The sequence below is a fragment of the Sorex araneus genome, chromosome 10 (genome assembly GCF_027595985.1).
Source record: "Sorex araneus isolate mSorAra2 chromosome 10, mSorAra2.pri, whole genome shotgun sequence".
NCBI classification, from domain to species: Eukaryota; Metazoa; Chordata; class Mammalia; order Eulipotyphla; family Soricidae; genus Sorex; species Sorex araneus.
In genome coordinates this window covers 53,715,106-53,737,338 of record NC_073311.1, presented here as the reverse complement: position 1 = coordinate 53,737,338, position 22,233 = coordinate 53,715,106, and the positions used below count along the sequence as shown (strand labels likewise).

At 56.6% G+C, this 22,233-nt stretch overlaps 1 protein-coding gene across 1 annotated transcript; it reads left to right on the top strand.

Moving 5' to 3' along the window:
* The first annotated feature begins 804 nt into the window (after window positions 1-804).
* Window positions 805-19,760, top strand: HEBP1 (heme binding protein 1). Its single transcript, XM_004611373.2, has 4 exons — window positions 805-999; window positions 7,463-7,601; window positions 9,524-9,704; window positions 19,245-19,760. Exons 1-4 carry the CDS (start codon window positions 922-924, stop codon window positions 19,414-19,416), a joined length of 570 nt encoding a protein of 189 aa, XP_004611430.2. The 5' UTR covers window positions 805-921; the 3' UTR covers window positions 19,417-19,760.
* Window positions 19,761-22,233: the final 2,473 nt, after the last annotated feature.

The window sequence follows — 22,233 nt, the reverse complement described above, 5'->3', positions numbered from 1 at the left end:
GGGAATGGCTATGGAGCGGCGAGGCCCTGCTATTGGCACTGTCGTCTGGAACCTGTGATTGCAAAGGAAGGAAAGTGCAAACGCGGGACTAGTTCAGACCTTTTTTGGATCGTACAAGTATGGGGTCTCCTAGGGGGCGCGGTCAGGGGGCTACCCAGCCACCCTCTGCCGGCCGTGCAGTGCCTGCAGCGCAGCGAGCCTGCGGGTGGGCACAGGCGGTCTCCACCGGCGCTGCGGAACCCCAGTGCGCGGCCTGTGTGCTCGCCCGGGAGAAAGGGCTGATCCTCAGCGGCCCAGCCTCTGGAATCCGAGACCCGAGGCCAGGAGGCGGCCCCGAGGCCGCAGGGCCTCTCCCAGACCCGAGCATCCGAGCCCGCCCCGGGCCCTCCACGCCGCGCCTCCCCGACGGCTCCGCCCACCGCCACGCCGAGACCACGCCTTCTGCCCCGCCCCGCACCTCATAGGTCCCTCTCCGCCTTCGAGGCCCGCCCACCTCCATCAGCCCCGCCTCCGGCCCTCACTCATAGGCCCCTCCCCGTCCTCGAGGCCCGCCCCCCATTAGTCCCGCCCCCCCCCCGCCTTCACCCCATAGGCCTCTCCCTGTTTTCGAGGCCCGCCCCCATCAGTCCCGCCCCGGCCCTCACCCCATAGGCTCCTCCCCGTTCTCGGGGCCCGCCCCTTTCATCAGCCCCGCCCTCGACCCACGAGGCCCGCCCCTCTCTGGCCCAGGCCCCACCCCAAGACACCAAGGCTCCGCCCCCTCCGGCCCCGCCGCTCCCAGCCCGGCTCCCTTCCGTGGGGCGGAGCCTCAGGCCCTGCTCGCTCCGCCCGCCGCCCCCCGGCCAGCCCACCCCGCACTCTCTGGCCGCCGCTGCAGCCACCCCGCTTCTGCCTGTGCGTCCGGAGCCCCGCAGCAGCATCATGTTGGGCATGATCAGGAACTCGCTGTTCGGGAGCGTGGAGACTTGGCCCTGGCAGGTGCTGAGCACCGGGAGCAAGGTAGGCCGGCGGGGCTGTTCCGGAGCGCAGGGGCTGGAGCCCACGCGCGGGGCTGCAGCGGCGCCCGCGGGGCCGGGGGGGGGGGGCGGGGAGCAGGAATGCGACCCCCGGGTCCTGTCTGCCCTGGCTCTGGAGGGCGGTGGGACCAGCGTTCTATCGGGAGGAGCGGGATGTAGAGGACGGGCTAATCCCGGGAAGACCCCCCCCGCCCCACCAGGGAAAAGGACTTGCCTGTTGAGCGCAGTGGTTCACGGTGACATTCCGACCGTGCCTGAGTGTCTGCGGAGACCCTGCGGTGCAGGGTGCAGAAAAGACGGGGCAAGCAGAGCCTGACCTCAAGGATCACCTACTTCGGGGCAAAAGAGATGGGATAGGAGTTAAGGCGTTTTTGCACGTAGCTGGCCCTGGTTTGAACCCAGGCAGAACACGTAGTGACCCCTGCGCATAAAGCCCCTGCACACAGCTGGGTGTGGTCCCAAAACTCAAAAAAAAAGGGGGGGCGAGAATGGGAGGAGGATGGCGGAGGAGGAGGATGGCGGAGGAGGAGGTGGAGAGAAATATCTATTATGGATTGATTATTCTGTATGAGAGAACCAGATGGGGCACACAAGAGATTAATGCAAGGTGGGCAGTGGGTGTACTTGAAAATATTGAAAATGGGCCTTTCCACAGGAAATGTCTTCAAGGGGAACAGGGGGATCTCTGGGATATGTGAGGTGCTTGGCAAAGCAAAGAGCACATGCAAAGGCCCAGGGGTCTGAAGGGGCTTGTTGGCCAGTGCAGCTCCCAGCGTTGGGGAAGTCTAGAACTGGGAGGCGTGAGGAGGGCAGAACTGCTGCCCTCCCCAAGTTCCTATCAGCGCTAGCACCGTCCAGTTCATTGGCTGCCGCCTGTGAGAGGCCTGGCAGCAGGTGATAAAACCCCGAGGGACAGGCCCTTTGTGCCTGAGTGGCTGAGCTCCCGCTGTCCCAGTGGCTCCCCTGTCCACAGGTCATTAGACCAGCTGGCGTGTAACTTCTGGCACCAGGTACCACGGCCGGCACACCAGGGCCCCATACAACTGCCACTCGCTTGAGCCCGAGGCGCCCGTCACTCCTCTGTCCACATCTCTGTCCCCACCGACATGGAGAGTGGCCAGCGCAGCCCAGGCCTGGGGCAGCTGGTGCCAAGGCCCCCAAGCAGCCGGGTCACCCCTGACACTGGTGGTGGCGAGGGTCCCACTCCCTGTCCCTGTCCCCGGTGGGTGCCACGGAGCAGAGGGAGCCACTGTTGCCGCCAGCCTTGGGGCAGACCCCCAACCTAGACTCTGGGGATCTCATCCAGTTTAAAATTCATTTCCAGGGCTGGAGTGATAGCACAGCAGGTAGGGCGTTTGCCTTGCATGCGGCCGACCCGGGTCCAAATCCCAGCATCCCATATGGTCCCCCAAGCACAGCCAGGAGTAATTCCTGAGTGCATGGGCCAGGAGTGACCCCTGTGCATCACCGGGTGTGACCCAAAAAGCAAAATAATAATAATAATAAAATAAAATAAAATTCATTTCCTCGACAAAGTGTGCCTAGAACCTAGCTGTGCATCGGTCACTCCTACGGGGTTGGGACCGGCCCGTGAACCGGATTGACGTGGACGGCCTTGTCCTGGGGACTGGCTAGGGAGCCTGCGCCCAAGGTCACGTGTCCTGGGCTGCGCCCAAGGTCACGTGTCCTGGGTCAGGTGGCGTGCAGGGCGAGGGGGACAGCGCGCAGGGGCAGCGAGGAAGCAAGGGGAGCTGGCGTTTGTGGCTGTAGCTTGGAGAACGTCATGCGTCGAGGGCCATGTGACCGACTCCTCGTGTTGGTCAGCTCGGCAGGCCACAGATCTCTAAGACAGGAAATCTACTCTGAGGGGCCCCGAGAGGGCTGACTTCAGACCCCAGACCACCAGCCATTTCACCAGCCAAAGGGGTTTATTCAGCAGAAAGAGGCAGTTTGGAAAGTGCAGAGTCATGGTAAGGTGGGGGTTGGGGCCCCTGCCTGGATGCTGAGTCAGCTTCCCCCTCTGGAACTTTCCCCCCGGCTGGGGTGGAAACAACAGCATTGCTTCCTCTTGGACCTGTCGTTCCCTGACCGGGCCTGCGAAGTCCCTTCTGGCTTCTTGGCCTCATTAAAATTAGGGCTTCTCGGGGCTGGAACGATAGCACAGCGGGTAGGGTGCTTGCCTTGCACGCGGCAGACCCGGGTTCGATTCCCAGCATCCCATATGGTCCCCTGAGCACCGCCAGGGGTGATTCCTGAGTGCAGAGCCAGGAATAACCCCTGTGCATCGCCGGGTGTGACCCAAAAAGCAAAAAAAAAAAAAAAAAAAAAAAAAATTAGGGCTTCTCTCACGCCGTGCTCATGGCCACTCTCCACACGCTTGGGCTGAGCCTCGCCCACGAGTGAATCTGTTCCTGGACTGCACGGCCGCGTTTGGGGCCGAGCAATACTCCAGACCACACACCCTCCCCATACTCCAAGATTACCACACCACGTTTGACAGGGTTCAAAGTAGGAGGCAACCAGTCTTAGAGGGAAAATATACAATTTTTTTTTTTTACAGATACATATGTAAAAGCACACAAGGCCCAACCTTTGACAACATGTTAGTGATCTCCTAGTGAAGGGCTTCATGGCCCCTGGGTGAGGTACAACAATCTTCACACTCTTTCCTCTAAGGATACTTTTTTTTATAGCACTTTCAGCAGTTTTTCATAACAAACATCACAAAATATATTATTTCGGTTCTGCTTTGGGGCAGGGATTGGGATTTGGGATGGAAACACCCGAAATATGGTGGTGGGGAGGTGTAAAGGTGGTGGGATTGGTGTTTGATTAATGCAATCAAATATTGTGAACTACCTTATGAAATAAAAAAATTAAATAATCACTTGTATCACTTGTAGTCCCGTTGATCTTCGATTTGCTTGAGCGGGCGCCAGTAACGTCTCCATTTGTCCCTGTGCAGCCCAATGATATCTGCTCGCTCCAGGAACAGGAAGAGCCTCAAATCGTTCATTTATTTTATTTATTTAATCGTTCTCATTAAATAAATAAAATAAAATAGGGCTTCTGTAGAGCGAGGCTTCACATTCTATATTCTATATGGGGTGCTGAGATTAAGTTGTTAACGGTCCAGGTGTGAATTATTTGTCCAGGGCACAAAAAGTGGCCCTCTGTCACATCACCCATTTTTATGGATTACAACTTGGAGATCCAAGTGTTGATTGCAGTTTTGTTTTGTTTTTCATTCTTCTAGTGATGGTTTTTTTTTTTATTTCGTTGTAGTTGAGGTAACATGGGCACAGTCGTGTGAAGGTGTATGCTTCTGATGTACAAAGTTTCTGCATCTTCACCACCTTTGATTGCATCTTTATGTTGATAAGAATGCTACAGATCCCCCTCATGTTTATATTAAAGAAAAGTGAATAAATTAACAATAATTTAAAAAAACAACAACAAAAAAATAAACAGGGGCAGAGCAATAGTGCATCGCATAGTTCTTGCATTGTACGTATCCAGCACGACCTTGATCCCCAGCATCCTATAGGGTCCCTAGAGCCCACCAGAAATGCTCCCTGAGCACAGAGCCAGGAGTGAGTCCTGAGTACCACCAGGTATGGCCAAAACCAAAACCAAAAAAAAAAAAAAATACATTTGAAGAATCTGCCTATTATCCAAAAAAAAAAAAGGAAAAAATGGGGCTGGAGCTATAGCACAGCGGGCAGGGCGTTTGCCTTGCATGCGGCCGACCCGGGTTCGAATCCCAGCATCCCATATGGTCCCCTGAGCACCGCCATGAGTAATTCCTGAGTGCAGAGCCAGGAGTGACCCCTGTGCATTATTGGGTGTGACCCAAAAAGCAAAAAAAAAAAAAAAAAAAAGAATCTGCCTGTTATCAACAGCTCCCAGAGTTTTTCTTCCTGGAGAGGAATGGGTCTGTCTCCAACTTTGGGGTAAGGACAATTGTCCCTTCGGGGCTGAGGGTCCCAGGGCCTGTGGGTGGTCTGCTCATTCTCTGCCTCACGGGCTCTCCCACCCTCACTGTGTCTCCGCTCCCTCCTGCCAAGGAACAGAAGGAAAGACGGGGCGGAGCCAGGAGCCAGCCTGCTGCTCCGGCAACGCTGTGGCTTCCACTCTCAGAAAAGCAGAGGCGTCACGTGGCTCCGTGCCCCTGTTCCAGGCTTTGACATGTGCGCACGAGGGACATCAGGGCTGGGGGTATGGCCCAGTGGAAGAGGACACGTCTCACAGGTGTTCACTGAGGCCCTGGATTCAATCTTCAACTTTGAGGTGAAAAAAACACCCTACAAATGCCCCCCCCCCATCCTCCCGTCTAGTCCGGGATAACCAAAAAGTAAAAGTACTGAAAAAGAAGTAGCCAGTGAAATGGCTAAATAGGCGAAAAAATTGGCTCCTGCCTCATGGTCGCACTGTTTAGGGGCTGCGTTCCGGTTCTGGTCTCAGCCGTGAGTAGCCCTGGGGGACACAACCCCGTCTCGAGGTAGTTTATCTCCCCGTGGGTAAGTTAGTTAGACGAGGCCAACTTAGTGACCCCAGTCAGGGCTGTACTTCCGGGATCCCAAGTGGTCTTTGGGGGATCTAAAACCCTGCCCGCGCAGGTGAGTGACCGCAGGTCAGGGTGAGTTCTCAGAAAGAGCAAGTGACCCGAGGCCAGCCTTCCCCGAAGGCTCCGTGGAAGTGACCAGGCGTCTGGGGGCGGCCCCCAGCTGCCCTCAGCAGAGAGGCGGCCACAGTGTCCAGGGGCTGGAGCTTGTCCTCTATTCATGGGAAGGAAATGTATGGAAGTGGAGCTTGGGCTCGCTTCCAGGTCTCTTCCCTTCCCCACTGGCCTCCTGGGATTCTGTATTACAAAGGGGGAGGGGGGCATCATGGTTTTGCATTCCAAATAGAAAATGATGACATTCTGCGTGCTTCTCTAGACTCCTCAGACCACTCGCCACCCCCACTCTTTGCCTTCTGTGGAGATTCCCCTCATCCCCTCCGAGCTGAGAGTCCTGCTCGGGCCGCCTGGTTCACTGATCACATGTCTTTTTGTCACCGCCATTAGTAAGACAAATGGTGCTTTGACCCGTCAGTATCTACTGAGCAGCTGACATGGGCAGCGCATGCCTGGGGTTGTGGCCACAAAGACCTGCTAACATGTTCTCCGTCGTACTAGGACGGGAGCGATAGCACGCCTTGCACGCGGCTGACCCGGGTTTGGTTCCTCCGTCTCTCTCGGAGAGCCCAGATTTCATGCATTTGTGCCATCCAGAGGAACCAGACCAGTGGTCAGCTAATGAAACCTAAACACTTGAATTTCCCTTTTTCCAGTCAGCTTTTGAGTGGTTACCAGAAAAGGGAGAGGGAGGGATGTGGGTAAGTCGGGACCGAGTGGACAATGGATGGTGAAGGGTGGACCTCGGCCCGGAGAGATGGCTTCCTGTGACCTAGACCCACACCTAGGACAGAAGGAGGGCACTGAAGGTCGCCTCCACTCAAACCGATAGACATAATGCATGTCTAAATGAATTTCTGGTTGTGGAATGAGGGCCTTTTGGGGGGCGGGGAGTGTCTGGAAAAAATGCTGTCTTGTAGAATGTTCTGGAATACAAATGTTTCCTCTGAGCCAGTGGGTCCATCCAGAAAGGAGCATGGCCTGAGAATAGACTCTACACGGGGTTGTTGGATGGGGACCCTGCCGGCGGGTGGGGGTGGGGGATGGGCCACCTCAGCTGAGCATCAGGTGGGCGGCAGAATTGGGGCAAGAAACTCCATTTGGGAAACTCTTTGCTCCTTGGTTGTGGGGCTGCCCTAGAACAAGGCTAAACTTGGGGCGCGGGGCTGGGTGTGGCTGCTGTCCGTCCTTCTCTGTCCCTTTTCAGTTACTCTCCCCCGGTCTCCTGCTGTTCTGGTCCTGGCTTCCGGCTTCATGCTCCAGTGACCGTCCCCTCTCCGCCCTCTTTTCCTTCCTTGGCCTTCTGGGGACATTTCCCGCGTCGCAACACGAACGTTTTTGTTTCTCTTTTACTCCTCATTCCCGAGAGCTCTGACGCTGCGTGTTCTGTCCCTGTAGCCCCCTAGAGAATGACGCGCTGGGGGCTGGGGAGCGGCCTCTCGTGTCAGAGAAGGTGGGCTTGGCTGATTTTCTTCCCCCCCTACATTGGGGTGACAAATCCCAGAGTCCTTTTTCCAGGTCCTGAGTAGAGGCCAAGTGTCAGCAGGGACAGTCCCTGGCAGTTTGTGCCTCTTGGTGCTTCTAGAAGCATCCTGGGTCACTGCCCTGCTCTTATTGATTTATTTGGTTTTCACACCACACTCAGCAGGGCTCAGGGGCTGCTCGCAGCTTAGTGCTCAGGGTCAAGCCCACGGGTGCAGGGACGGAACCGGGGGCTGCCGCATGCCGCATCCCTGGCCCTGGCAGCGCGTGTCTTCTCTGTGTTCAGGAAGAAGTTTCCTACGAGGAGAGGGCGTGTGAAGGCGGGAGGTTCGCCACGGTGGAAGTGACCGACAAGCCCGTGGACGAGGCTCTGCGGGAAGCGATGCCGAAGGTCATGAAATACGTGGGCGGCACCAACGACCAGGGTGAGTGTCCCCCAGAGCCGGCCCCGCTCTCCGGGCCCAGCCCCGTTGCCACCCATCCCTGGGGCCCGGGGACGCTGAGCTGGGTCTAGCCTCCTGCTCGGTGCCACTGACCCAGACTCAGAGTATGTTTTTAACCCTGCAGTGCCCACGGAGTCTGTGGGGTGTCTGGCGGGGTGGGGGTGGGCAGCATGGGTACTTCAGGCCGGGAGCCAGCCCCACCCCTGCGTGGACAATCCTGCCGCAGGTGTCTGAGAGTCCCCCTGCCGCCCGAGTGCAGGGACCTCCCTCCGGAGGGACCCACAGGCCTGAAGTTTCCGGGGAGGCGCCCACCCCCGCACCAGGACCCCCAGGTATGAAGCTGCAGGAAGACGCAGGAGAACGGGAGCGACCTGGGCAGGGCTGCAGGTGCCCGAGCCGAGAGGCTGCTACACACGAGACCCCAGGGGGCCTGCAGGCCGGGCCCAGGGCCCAGACTAACGCCTGAGCTAGTGGTGATTGCAGCCTCGCCCCAAAGTGACACCCCAGACCCAGCCACTCGGAGACCCCTGACCAGGCCCTGGGACATCTCACAGGGTCATCCCTACCCCCTCCCTCTGTCCCATGAAGGACCTAAAATGTCCTCTCTCTCTTTCTTCCTCCCTCTCTTTCTTCCTTTTCCTTCTTCCTTCCTTTCTTTCTTCCTTCCTTCCTTCCTTCCTTCCTTCCTTCCTTCCTTCCCTCCCTCCCTCCCTCCCTCCCTCTCTCCCTCCCTCCCTCCCTCCCTCCTTTCTTTCTTTCTTTCTTTCTTTCTTTCTTTCTTTCTTTCTTTCTTTCTTTCTTTCTTTCTTTCTTTCTCTTTCTTTCTTTCTTTCTCTTTCTTTCTTCCCTTCTTTCCTTCTTACTTTCTTCCCTCCCTCCCTCCCTTCCTTCCTCCCTCCCTCACTCCCTTCCTTCCTTCCTTCCTTCCTTCCTTCCTTCCTTCCTTCCTTCCTTCCTTTCTTCCTCCCTTCCTTCCTTCCTTCCTTCCTTCCTTCCTTCCTTCCTTCCTTCCTTCCTTCCTTCCGTCTTTCCTTCTTTCCTGTTTCTTTCTTGTTCAGGGACCATACCCAGCTGTGCAGCTGTGCTCAGGGCTTACTCCTGGCTCTGTGCTCTGGGGTTACTCATGGCAGCTTGGAGAACCATCTGGGGTGCCAGGGATCGAGCCTGGATCAGCTGTGGCAACGCTCTACCAGCTCCAGCCCGCACCCCCATTCTTCTTTCTAAAGTTGTCTTCTGAGTACTTCTCCTTAGGGTTTTAAAAACCAGCATTTAAAATGCAACCACGGTGTCTGTGCGGCTATAAGGTTCTGTCACTCCCTGTCTTATCACTGCCTTTTCGCCGGAGCCAGTGGTCTCCTGAAATCTAATCATTAAAAGCAGCCGTATGTGCCTCTTTCACGTTTAATTTACGGAGCCATACCCCAGTTTTGAACCACAAAGGCTCCCAGTTTTCATAATGTTTGCCCGCAGTGATGACAAACATTTTGCACATTTTGCACAACCCTTTGCGTCTTTTGGGTGTGTTTCCTTAAAATTGGTATTTCGATAGGAAATAGATAAATAATAACTTTATACTTGCCAGATAATTTTTCTTTAGGGGGGGTGGGCCCACGCCCAGCTGGTGCCCAGGTGCTACCCCCAGGGCATTTGGTGGCAGTGCCCGCGTTTGAAGCTGGGCACCTCGCTGCAATGCGGGGACTCCAGCCTATTGAACCGTCTCCCGGCCTCTTTCGTCCCAGCCGCATCCCTAATCCTAACGCAGAGTGCGCAGTGAGGTCTGTCTGTCTTTAATACCTGAGGCGCTACTGGTTTCGGGGTCCATGGGGACTGCCCCGGGATGCAGGGAGGTCACAGAATGCCCGGGCGGCGGTGGCCCCAGCGCCTCTCTCTGGTTCCCCGCGCAGGAATCGGCATGGGCATGACTGTCCCCATCTCCTTCGCCGTCTTCCCCAATGGCGACGGCTCTCTGCAGAAGAAAGTGAAAGTCTGGTTCCGCATCCCCAACCAGTTCCAGGGCAACCCGCCCGTGCCCAGCGATGACAGCGTCAAGATCGAGGAGCGGGACGGCATCACCGTTTATTCCAGGTGAGGGGCCGCCAGGGGGCGCTCGCTCCCGGCACCTGGACCACCCGCAGAAAGCGTGGGCGCCCGGCTTGTGCATCCCTCCGAGCCAGTTCTGGAGCGCCTGAGCGTCTCATTTGGCGCTATCCGCGAGCCTGCAAACCTTTGCACCTTTGCAAACCTTTGCACCTTTGCACCACATCTGTGGACGCCGCCACCGGCGGCCAGCCTGACTTTGGTGGAAAGAGATCCCCTCTGGCTGAGCAGAGCGCCCCCACCTCCAGCCCCTTTAGGGATGCCCCTAGATCGGCTTGTTCTGCTGGTGTTTGTTTGGAGGCGCCTCTGTGCGGGGAGGGGGCTGCCAGCCCCTTCCTTGCTCTTGGCTCGCGTTCCTTTGAACAGAAGGCGTGTGCACCCCACAATTCTTCCCGTACCACTCCCGGGACTTCATGTTGTGGACAGAGAGGGGGGCGTCATTTGCCAGTCTTTGCACCTTTGTATGCTTGGGCCCCACCCTCACCCGAGAAAGCACATGTCTCTTGAATTATCAGTGACCCCGTTTATTAAAACCCTACGGGGCCCAGGGCCACGCATACCTGAGAACTGCTTCCCGGGTAGTGACTTCCATGGGGGAGCAACCTCATGGAAAAGGAATCCACAAATAAACTTGCACCCACCCAAAAAAAATTGTTGTTCCCACCCACCAGCCTCCAAATTCCTCTCCTTGGCCGCACTGCAACATCTCTGTAATTTTGAGGGTGCAGCTTTGCCTGGAACTACCCCAAGATGGGAACTCCCGTCTGCTCTGTGTAGTCCCAGACCAGGTAGTGCAGTGCCCCCCAGAGGACAGAGCGTGTCCTGCAGCCGGGATGCCCACCTAGAGCTCTTAGTACCAGGAGATGTTGCGGCCTTGGCTGCAGAGAAAAAGAGACGTCGTTAAAGAAGGTCATTTCCCAGGCCGTGCAGGGTGGGAGGGCTCCTTACTGCCTCAGTTGTCTGATATTGACCTTCTGCCGATGCTGGCTGGCTCACCCTCCCTCCCGCTCCAGCTTTCCCACCCTCAGGGTCTGGAAGACCCTCTGGTTACAGTAACGAAAGTGGTTTGAGGTTTGCATCTTGGCTCTACTGCTTGGTAGAAAGATGCTGTATGGGAAATCACTGTCTTATTATTGGGGGGGTGAGGGAGTTCGCATCCGACAACGCTCAGGGATTACTCCTGGCTCTGCACTCAGGAATTACCCTTGGCAGTGCTCAGGGGACCCTCTGAGATGCCAGGGATTGAATCCAGTTGGCCGTGTACTAGGCAAACGCCCTACCCGCTGCACTGTTACCACACCAGCCCCGAGTTACTGTCTGTTCAGTGCTGTTCAGTGCCTCTTGATTATCACATTTACTAAGACACTCTTTGTCATTTGCTTCATGTTATGACCCACAGTGGGTTTCGTTCACGATGCCCTCCCTTTGCCTATTCTACAGAAATGAAGTGACATAATTAAGTCATTTCACATTCAATTACACGTGGGCAGAGCTCAGCTCACAGCCTTTTTTCCAGACCCAGATGAACGAGTCGATACATTTCTTTCCTTTGTCTTTAACTTTTGGGAGAGTGGGCGTTTGGGGCCTCACCCGGCCGTGCTCGGGGCTTATTCCTGGCTCTGCATTCAGGAATCACTCCTGCCGGGCTGGGCGATCATATGGGGTGCAGGGATCACACCTGGGCCAGTCGTGTGTAAGACAAGCACCCTTCCCCACTGTACTATTGCTCCGGTCCTGTCTTTAACTTTTCAGTATGGATTTTTATATAGTTTTTAAAAAATTTTTTCATAAAGTTGTTCACAATAATGGATTAAATTCATTATCTCGGGGCCGGAGCGATAGCACAGCGGGTAGGGTGTTCGCCTTGCACACGGCTGACCCGGGTTCGATCCCCGGCATCCCATATGGTCCCCCAAGCACTGCCAGGAGTAATTCCTGAGTGCAGAACCAGGAGTAACCCCTGAGCATCGCTGGGTGTGACCCAAAAAGCAAAAACAAAACAAAACAAAACAAATTCATTATCTTGACACCAGTCCCACCACCATCACACCTTCCCCCCACCACCACTTTGAATTTCCTACCACCACTCAAACCTGCCAAACAGGCAGATGCTAGGTAACCCATTTGTAATGCTGTTATGAAGAACATAGGATGTCGCGCAGCTGTGCGCTCCTAGAAATCTAAAATTTTAGATAATTAGGGTCTGGAGAAGTCTTGCAGCAAGGTGCTTGGGTTCTGAGATTCTTTTGTGTGTCTCTGGATCATGGCCATTTAAATAGTCGCTGGGGACAGCTTGTGGGTATGACATCCAGGGTCCCTTGGGGGTGGGGAGATGGGAAGGGCCGGCCCATCCCCTAGCCCAGGAGGCCTGGAGTTTGCCGAGTATGGATATTTTTAAGCTTGTAAAAAGACTGAATAAGATCGTGAATTATATCCATCACTCACCTTTATGAGTCCAGGCCACGTTTGTGTGGGGATCCACACAACTCCCACCACTGCCTACCCCGGTGCCGTCAGGTGGGTCCCAGATACATGTCTTATCCAACTCATGAATATTTCATTATAGGGGGCCGAGTTCATGGCCGACCCGAGTTCGATTCCTTCGCCCCTCTTGGAGAGCCCGGCAAGCTACCGAGAGTATGGAGCCCATGCGGCAGAGCCTGGCAAGCTACCTGTGCATATTGGATATGCCAAAAACAGTAACAATAAGTCTTTCAATGAGAGACGTTACTGGTGCCCGCTCGAACAAATCGATGAGCAACGGGATAACAGTGAGAGTGATAGTGACAGGGGGCTACAAAGATAGTATCGGGATTAGGCCATGTACCTCGCATGCAGCCAACCATTGTTCATTCTCCAACACCATCTGGTCCCCTGAGCATCACTGGGGGAAGCCCTGGAGGCCCCCCTGAGCACTGCTGGGGTGATCAGTTCCTGGCACTCCAGGGCCCGAGAGCATCTCATCCTCTGACCCTTGAATCGACCCACTCACCTGGCTGAGAATCACCAGGAGGGCCCCCTCCAAGCCCCCAGTACTGCTTAGGAGCCCCCCAGTCTTAGTGTGACTACTGAAGACTTTTTCAAGGTGAAGGTCACTGTGATCTCTCCTTCCTCTTTGGAAAGCCTCCCACCGATTGGCGAATGCTACGCCATCGCGAGTAGCCAGCGTCTGCGTCTCTCTCCTCGGCCACATGTGAGGCCGCGCCCTACCCCTGCACTGTCGCTTCTGCACCTCTCTGCAGTCATTTGTCCTGAGGCTCAGCTTGCCCCCTCCTTGGCCGGGGAGGGCCTCCTCACCGTAATTTCTCAGTCCTTTCGACACGATTCAAGTGGTCTCTGGTAGCTTCCTTTTGGTGGCAAGATGCTCCAGGTACATCTTGACCTTCCTTGTAAAACTGGAATCGGGCATTTCTCCAAGGAGCCTGTTTCTTCTCCTCAGAGTGGCCACTTGTCTAAAGGGCATCGTGAAGCCAGGTGACTGGAAATTGCCTTTTCAGCCCCTTAAATCTTCTGTGTGTGTGTGTGTGTGTGTGTGTGGTGGGAGGGGGCCCTTCCCAGCAGTGCTAAGGCTTAGTCCTGGCTCTGGACTCAGGGACCACTCCGGGCAGTGCTCAGGGACAGTATGTGGTACTGGGAATCAAACTCGAGTCGGCCGTGTGCAAGGTAAACAACTTACCCACCGTACTCTATCTCTCCTGCTCCTCTGTCCCTAACATCTAAACTGTCAAAACTGATGACAATGACAAATAGTGGCTAGTGAAGATTTAAAAAAAAAAACAAAAACACATTTTTTTAAACGAACCTTAGCATGTGGTCATTCCTCAACTGACCACTTGGTGGCGCTGCAAGCCCAGGGTGCTGAGGGCAGCTATGGGGCGCGTAGGAGGCCAGCGCCCCTTTCAGTTACCCTGGGGGAGAGGAGGAGTGGAGGCACCTGAGGAACCCTCTGTGGTCTTAAGGCCACATCAGGGCAGTGTTCAGTGGCCTGAGCTCCACGCCCATTCCTTCTCAGTACCTCAGTTTCCCCCGGGTGACAGCCCTGCAGGCCTGTCCCCAAACTCCCACTGCAGTCACGCTCACAATGGAACCTCCCCACATGTTCTCGCCTGCAGCCTGTACTTCCATTGCTCCGTGTCAGCTCCGTGTCAGCACGTGTGTCTGGGACTGAGCCCGGCCTCTGTGAGGCCCCGGGCGTTGCTGGTGGCGCTTCTCTCTCCACATGGGGCGTGTCAACCCCGAGGGAGAGAAGTGCCGGGTCACCCAAGGGAGAGCCACACCCCCACTGAGCCCTGCTCCCGTCTGTGACCCCACGGCCTGATGAAGACCCCCCGTCCCCCGCTCGCTCGCCCTGTGCCTGCAGCCCCTGCTCTTTCCCGCCCCACCCACCCAGCCTCGTCACGTTCCCGCTGCTCCTTACCAGCCGTGTGTCACTCGCTCGTGTTCACGGTTCTCTCCCCGCTCTGATGCCACCTTCTCGTCTGTGCTCCACTGAAAGTCAGGACGAAGTGAACGAGTGAGTGAGTGAGTGAATGGGTGGCGTCCCGGAGCCACCTCCCCTGCACCTCCTCTCTCTCTCTCTCTCTCTCTCTCTCTCTCTCTCTCTCTCTCTCTCTCTCTCTCTCTCTCTCTCCCGTTTTGTTCCCCGAAGAGCCTGGTACTCCCATAGCTCCGTGTCAGCTTCTGGCCCGAGTCCCTCGGGCTCCTGCGAGGTCTCTTCGGCCCGAGCCGTGAAGTGACTGTGTTGTCCTCTCGCTCTCCTGGGACTGTTTTGGGGGACAGGGCCAGCGCAAGCCACCTCTGCTCCTTCAAGGGAGGGTGACGGATCAGAATCACTGTCCTGAGATGCTTTGGGACTTTCATTCCAGAGGGCCACCAGAAATGGTGTCTGGGGACGGAAAGGTCTGGAACGTTCATTTCTCCTCTGGCACCAGGTGGCTCACGGGCAAACAGGCGACAGGCAGTAACCCACCTGCCCGGCGGGAATGGGGTGCCGTGGGACAGAGGGCGACATGCGCTCTGTGGGATGGGGGTTCTGCGTGGGAGTTGGGTGTCACGTTCAGGGAGGACCCTGGCTAGCCCGGCACGTCCCCTCCCGAGTCCCCGAGCAGACGGCCTCTGTCTGGCCCTTGCCAGCCGCCCACCCTCAGCCCCTCCGTGGATCTTTATAACGTGCTTGCAAGGCGCTCGCTCTCCATTTCTGGGGGCACGAGCCCACGAGCACATGGTTATGTGGGCACGTGACACGTGTCCACATGACCACACAGTCACATGACCCCCCGGAGACACGGCCACACGGCCAGGACTGCCTTTGTCCCCCGGCACCTGCCTGACTCCCCATAAGCCCCCTCGGGTGTCTCCCACACCCCATGTCTGAGTGAGCTCAGCTTTCTCTCGCACCTCAGACCCTTTGTCCCGTCTGCCTCACGTTTCCTCCACTCTCCAGCCACTGTGGCCAGTGTCGCCCTGAGGCCAGTGTCCAGCGTCCACGGCTGGTGGCGGGCCAGACTCTTGGCGGCTCCTCATCAGCCCCTCCCCCCCGCCCACCGTCCCCACTGAGCCGCCAGCCCACGCCTGCTGCCACCTCCAGCCCTCAACACCCCCCTCAGGTCACCAACCAGGGAAGCCCCTGGGACTTAGGCCGGAGCTCCAGCCACTTGTCACCTCGGCGGACTTGGGGCTGGTCCCTCAGTGTGTCACTTGTCAGCAGAACCGAGTAAAAGCATCTTGTCCTCACTTTTCCTGCCCACTGCTCCAAGCGTCCCCTGGTCTCAGAGCACTCCCACCTCCCAGTGTCCTCCCTCACAGACACACACACACTCACACACTCACACATGCACATACATATGCACAGTACACTGACATATACACACATACGTACTCATATACGCCTCACACGGATACATACACTCACATATATACACATATACTCACACACACATACTCTTACTCACACCCCACACACACATAGACACACATATTCACAGGCAGACACACAGACACACTCACGCACAGACATACATACAGACACACATGCACACAGACACACATGCACACTCACACACATGCACACTCACACGGGTCCACTCACGCCCTCTATGCCGCGTTTCCATTCCTCCTGGAAGCTCTGGGCCGCAGGCGAGCTGGAGACTCAGTCACGATGGATGGGTCGACCGTTCCCACCGCCCTCCTGGCCCTCCACTGTCAGGACCCCTGGCTCCACTCTGAGCTCGTTCCCGTGCTGCCCTTCACCCCCACCTGTCCTGCCCACAGCGAGTGCCACAGAGGGTCCTGCGCTCCAGCCTTCCCTGCCGGGAGACCAACGGGGGCTGGCTCTGCCGGCTGGGGTGAGACCAGCCTTCTCCTGGCGCTCACCCTCTCTTCTCCTAGCTCTTACCCTCTGGCCAAACTGTGGTGACGCCTTCGGAACATTCTGGAAAGTCTGACGACGTGCAGAAGGTGACTCCTACCCCCCTTTTCCTCACCGTAAGCCCGTACCCCCAGCCTGAGTGGCACAGTCCACATGGCGCCTTCCGCTGCTCACGTTATGGTCCCTCGCCCCCTTTGGAGACATGTCCTTTTGCATTTCTGAAACGCTGTGCCTGTGACCCTGGTTGCCATGGTAACCAGATCTTTGCTGCAGCCATTAATACGTGTGGCCTTGGGGGGCGTCACTGAGTGTGGGGACTGGGCTTGGTTGCAGGATGGGCAGGCGGCACTTGGCGGCTCAGTGCGAGGGGGGGAGCATCCTCAGAGGCTGCTGGGAAACTGAGGCACCAGCAGGAGCTCCCTGTGTCAGTCAGGCTGCCTGGCAGTTTTGGGGGATGTGTTACCACGTCAGTTGGGGGACTGTACCAGGGGCTGTGAGACGTCAGGGTACATGTGATCAGGGGTGTGTGTCTGTGTGTCTGCGTGTGTGTCTGTGATCGAGTCAGGGTGTCTGGCCATGCCTGGTTGTGATGGTGTCAAGGTGTGCGATGTCAGTGTTTGCCTCTGATACTCCCTCAGTTTCCCCTCAGCTGGGGCTCCCCGTCCTCGCTGCTGTGTGCCGTGAGCAGTGGACTGGGCGGCTCGCACCCGCTGAGCACTGTGCAAGGTCCTTTTTCCCGGGATCTGGACACTCGTCCTCCCCAGCCACCGGGAAGGACCCCGTCCCCCCACCCCCTCACCTAGATGAATCACCCCGGATGCCAGGGCAGGTGCCTCCTGCCCTCTCGCCCTTTTGCTCGTGAGGGCCACTCCTTTGCTCTCCGCCAAGCGACAGAGCCAGCACCCCCAGCAACCACCACTGAGGCAGGGAGCAGCTCCAGGTCACGGCCTGACAGGGTCAGTGGGAGCAGACACACTTGGCCCCACTTCTGGGGTTGCAGTCACTTCCCACTTCCGGGGTCGGAGTCACTTCCCCCAGCTGGTGCCCCCGCCCCCCTGCAACGTGCCCAGGAATAAGGGGACTCTGCATGCATCTCAGAGCACTTGAATGTATGCAGAGCCCCGAGTTCAGGGGTCCCCTAATTCCAGTGTGTTACAGGCTTCACTTGCTGGAAACAGCTCGTTATATTATTCCTCCTGTGCGCCCGTCCAAGGCCTCCCTCTGGGCCTCCATAAACCTCAGACTCAACTTTCTGCCCCTGCCCTCGGAGTGGCCTGGCGTGCGTTTGAAGATTCGAGGCCGCTCTCTCCCACAGGGACTCGGCTTTGGGTTCTGCCACTACCGTCTAGACATTAAGACCGGCGATCCCTGCAAGATGAAATCCTGGGTGTTTTCCCGTCAATAACCCTATAATCAGCACGCAGAATGCTTACTGAGCGTGACTAACCAGTTATAAAAGAGCAAAGCGTGACTCAGAGAACCCCACCGAAAATAATGCATTTGGGCCTAATCTTGGCCCCGTGTGGGTTCAGATTTTTGAGTCATCGGCTCGTTAGGGACGGGGCTGCGTTCGACTCCAATAAAGAGGGAGTGCAGCCCGGATTCTGAGGCGGGTGCTTAGGGTGGGCCGCTGGGTGGATTTTGGCGTGTAGGCAGATGAAGTAAGGAGGGAATAATAATCCCGGGGAGACAGGCTCTCTGGCTTCTCTCTCCCACCTTCGGCCTGATTTAGGAAGAGTCGCTCCTGATGAGCGAGAGAAGGTTCCCTGAGGGAGGAGTGAGAAGGGGTGCACTTGGGGCAGGGTTACTGCTCGCACAGCCTCCCGTTGGCAGCTCAGGTTTTTGAGGGAACACTGATTTATGACTATATAGATGTATCTAATGTATCTACATAGTTATATACTATGTCACAGATCCATCGAAATTTTAGTTTTGTGTTTCTTAGTTGGGTTTTAGTTTTTTTGTTTTGTTTTGTTTTTTTGTTTTTTTTTTTCTTTTTGGGTCACATCGGGTGATGCTCAGGGGTTACTCCTGGCTCTGCACTCAGGAATCACCCCTGGCAGTGCTCAGGGGACCATATGGGATGCTGGGAATCGAACCCGGATTGGCCGTGTACAAGGCAAATGCCCTACCAGCTGTGCTATCGCTCCAGCCCCCTGGGTTTTAGTTTTTTGTGTGTGTGGGTTTGGGGCCACACCCACTGGCGCTTGGGAGTTACTCCCAGCTCAGTGCTAGGAGGGCATGCCCTTATGGGGGTGCTCGGAAGACCATGAGGTGCTAGGGCTCGCACCCAGGCCTCTTACATGTAAAACACGCACTCCCGTTCCTTGAGTGCGTTCAGCCTTAGTTTTGGGTTTGAGGGAGAGGGGTGGTCTTTTTGTTTTTATTTGGGGACCACATCTAGCAATGCTCAGGGCTGGACTCCTGGCTTTGTGCTCAGGGATCACTCCCGGCGGGGCTGTGGGGCCCGGAATCCAACCCGGATCGGCCGAGTGCAGGGCTGACACCCGACCCACTCACTGTCCTCTCACTCCAGCGCCCATTTCTTCGTTTGTACCTTTAACCAGACCGCTCCCTGGGCGCATTGCTTGGCTGGGGAAGAATTGCCAGCCCCAGCCCCAGCCCCAGCCAAACTGAGCCTGACCCTTGGCCCCAGCCAGACACAGGGCAGAGACACGGCACAAACTACAGAGAGCGGGGAGCAGGCGAAGGCTCAGCCACCGTCTCCTGGAGAAACCCTGTGGGGGAGGGGCAGCAGACTTCTAGTCCGTGGTGGTGCGTCGGCGTTTTCCCGCCCAATTACCACCCGCCCGTGCAAAAACTCATGTGAGGAGCAAGAATCAATGCAATAGACAAGGGGGGCTGTCAGGCCCCCAGGGATCAGTCTCCCACCTCGGAAGTGGAGGTTAGCACAACCCCAAGGGAAGTGGATGACTTTTCCCAGGGGCTAGCCCCGCCTCCTTTTTTTTATTGTCCTTTTGGGTCATACCCAGCGACGCGCAGGGGTTACTCCTGGCGGTGCTCAGGGAGGGGACCATATGGGATGCCGGGGATTGAACCCGGGGTCGACCGAGTGCCAGGCAAAGGCCCTCCCCGCTGTGCCATTGCGCTGGCCCCATCCAGGCCCGCCCTTAACCAATCGCTTGCTCTGGTGTCCCCAGGCAGTTCGGGGGCTACGCTAAGGAAGTGGACTACGTAGCCCAGGCCGCCCAGCTGCGCGCCGCCCTGGAGGGCTCGGCCACCTTCCGGAGCGACATGTACTTCTGCACCGGCTACGACCCCCCCATGAAGCCCTACGGACGCCGTAACGAGGTCTGGCTGGTGAAGCCCTGAGCGGCGGCTCCTGGACACGTCTGCCGTGTCCCCCCGCGTGGAGACCGGAGGGAGCCACGCTGCCCACTCCACGGGTCACCGCCAGCACCGTCCGAGCGCCGTCCGGGACACTCGGCCTCCTGACTCAGAGAACGCGCTGGGGGACTGCCGGCCTCGCCTGCAGTTGTGGCCCCAGTTCTCTGGATCACGAAAAATGGATTTAAAAAAAAAAAAAAGCCCAGCAACAGTATTTTTATGACGAAGTGGGCGGGGAGGGGGAATGTGATTTGTATTTGATCGTTCATCTGTGATTCTGACTAAAACTCTGTCTGGAAAAGAGATGGGAAATAAAGACCTTGACTTAAGCACGGAGAGGTCGTTATGTCCACGATTCTGCTGTCTTCAAGGCTAGAGGGTGGTGAGAACTATTGAACTGGGCAAATGTGGGAATCCGGGTTTGAGGTTTTTTTGGGGTTTTTTTTGTTTATTTTTGCTTTTTGGGTCACACCCAGCAGTGCTTGGGGGTTATTCCTGCCTTTGCACTCAAGAATTACTCCCTGCAGTGCTCAGGGGACCATATGGGATGCAGGGAATCGAACCCGGGTTGGCCACGTGCAAAGGCAAACGCCCTCCCCGCTGTACTAACGCTCTGGCCCCAACAGAATCCTGGTGTAGACGTCCAGAGCCCCGGGGGCTATAAACCTAAAGATCCCTGAGGCACGGACCCACCCAGGCACCACGGGCTTGAAAAGAATCTCAAACTCAGGCCCGAGAGGACTCCAAGGGCTGGAGTGTGGGCGTTGCATGCAGGAGTCTCGGTTCTGGCCGTCTTTGCGGGTTCTGCTGAGCACTGTCCGAAGTGGGCCCCAGCACTGCAGAAAGATCTCTTAATCAGACACTTCTTTTGTGTTCGTTTTTGTGATGTGGCCACCTATGGTATGCTCAGGGGTTACTCCCGGCTCTGCACTCAGGAATTACTCTCAGTGTGCTCCGGGGACCATGTGGGATGCCGGGGATTGAACCCGGGTCTGCCTCATGCAAGGCAAGCGCCCTGCCCGCTGTGCTATCGCTCTGACCACATCAATCCAATCAGACAGTTCTTGTGAGCTGAACATATTGAAAAATAGAAAAAAAGTGCCTGGAGAAGCTGGAGACATATACAGGGGTTAAGGCACTTGCCTCGTGTGCCGCTGACCCCAGGATCGTGTACTGCTCTCTGTACTGCGGGGGGGAGACCCTCAAGCACAGAGCCAGCAGCAGTCCCTGGAAACCACCAGGTGTGGCCCAGCCACCTCCTCCACCCCCCCCCAAAAAAAGAGCAAAAGAAAAAGAAAAGAGAACCCCCTGGAATTATAAATATGAACAAGAATCCGTGGAGTGGGTAAATGATGACAGGTTATCGGACCTGAGAGAGAGTGCAGTGAGTGAGGCTCTTGCCTTGCACGCTGGTGATTGACACCCCATAGGGTCCCCAAACTCTGCCAGAAGGACCCCTGAGCACCGCTGGGCAGGACCCCGAGAGCCCACCTGCCCCCCGACCCTCAGGCTGGCTCTGCTTCCCAGCTTGCGAGGCCTGTGCCGTCCTGCCCCAGCCCTCCGGAGCTTCTCAGCCCTTCGCACCCTGCTCGGGCAGAATGTCTCTGTCTTCATCCTTAATGCAATGCAGCGCTTAAATTTTGAGATTTGTTTGGAAGTCAGTGGTGGGGGTAGGGTGGGGGGCCTTGGGGTCATATTCAGCAGTGCTCAGGGCGTACCCCTAGTTCTGTGCTGAGATGTCTCCCTGGAGAGACATATGTGATGCCAGGGTACTGAATTCAACTGGCCTGTCTTTTTTTCCCCTCTCCATCTTTATCCTCATCCTTGTTCTCCTCCCTTTCCTCCTCCTCCTCTTCCTCCTCTTCTTCTTCCTCTTCCTCCATAACTATTCAGACACTGAGCAGATATGCACAATTGGTGCTAAAAGAAAATTAAAATTTTAGCGGCCAGAGACTTAGTATGGTGGGTGGGGCATTTGCCTTGCATGCAGCCAACCCTAGTTCAATCCCTGGTATCCCGTATGGTTCCTCGAGCACCGCCAGGAGTAATTCCTGAGCACAGAGCTGGGAGTCACCACTGAGCATTGCCTGGTGTGACCCAAAAAGAAAAAAAAAATTTTTTTAAAGAGGGCCACCTGGGAGACAGCTGGGGGGTTACCTGCACTCTCCCTTCTGGGCCATGCAGACAGGCCCCGTGGGAGGACTTTGCTGCCTCCAGACTCAGGGCCTCAACCGCTCCTCTCGCCCCCTTTGGGAGCCCCAAACTGCGGAGATTTGTTGAGATGACAGGAGAAGGGGGAATAGTTTTCCATCCCTTTTCCCACAGGGAGCAGGTGAGATGCAAGGGTGGGTGCGGGCGCTAGAGTGAACTAGGTGGAGGCCACGGGGCAGGAGCTGGGGTCAGCCCGAGCACAGCGGCCAGCTGGGCCGGCTCCCCAGCGTATAATTCTCTCGGCCCTGCCAGGAGCGACCCCTGAGCACCTCCAGCTGTAGCCCAGAGCCAACACGAAGAGGTGAGGAAGGAGAGCAGGACCTCACTGCCCCAAGACCCGAACTGCCAGTGCACGGTGGAGAATCTTTGCTCTGGGGCTGGAGTGATAGCACAGCGGGGAGGGCGTTTGCCTTGCACGCGGCCAACCCGGGTTCGATTCCCAGCATCCCATAGGGTCCCCTGAGCACCGCCAGGGGTAATTCCTGAGTGTAGAGCCAGGAGTAACCCCTGTGCATTGCTGGGTGTGACCCAAAAAGCAAAAAAAAAAAAAAAGAGAGAGAGAGAGAGAATCTTTGCTCTGGACCCCACCAG

Coding starts and splice junctions, on each gene's coding strand:
- HEBP1 (XM_004611373.2), top strand. CDS start 922: ATGTTGGGCATGATCAGGAACTCGCTGTTCGGGAGCGTGGAGACTTGG. Junction 1,000..7,462: donor TGCTGAGCACCGGGAGCAAG/GTAGGCCGGCGG, acceptor CTCTGTGTTCAG/GAAGAAGTTTCCTACGAGGA. Junction 7,602..9,523: donor GGGCGGCACCAACGACCAGG/GTGAGTGTCCCC, acceptor TTCCCCGCGCAG/GAATCGGCATGGGCATGACT.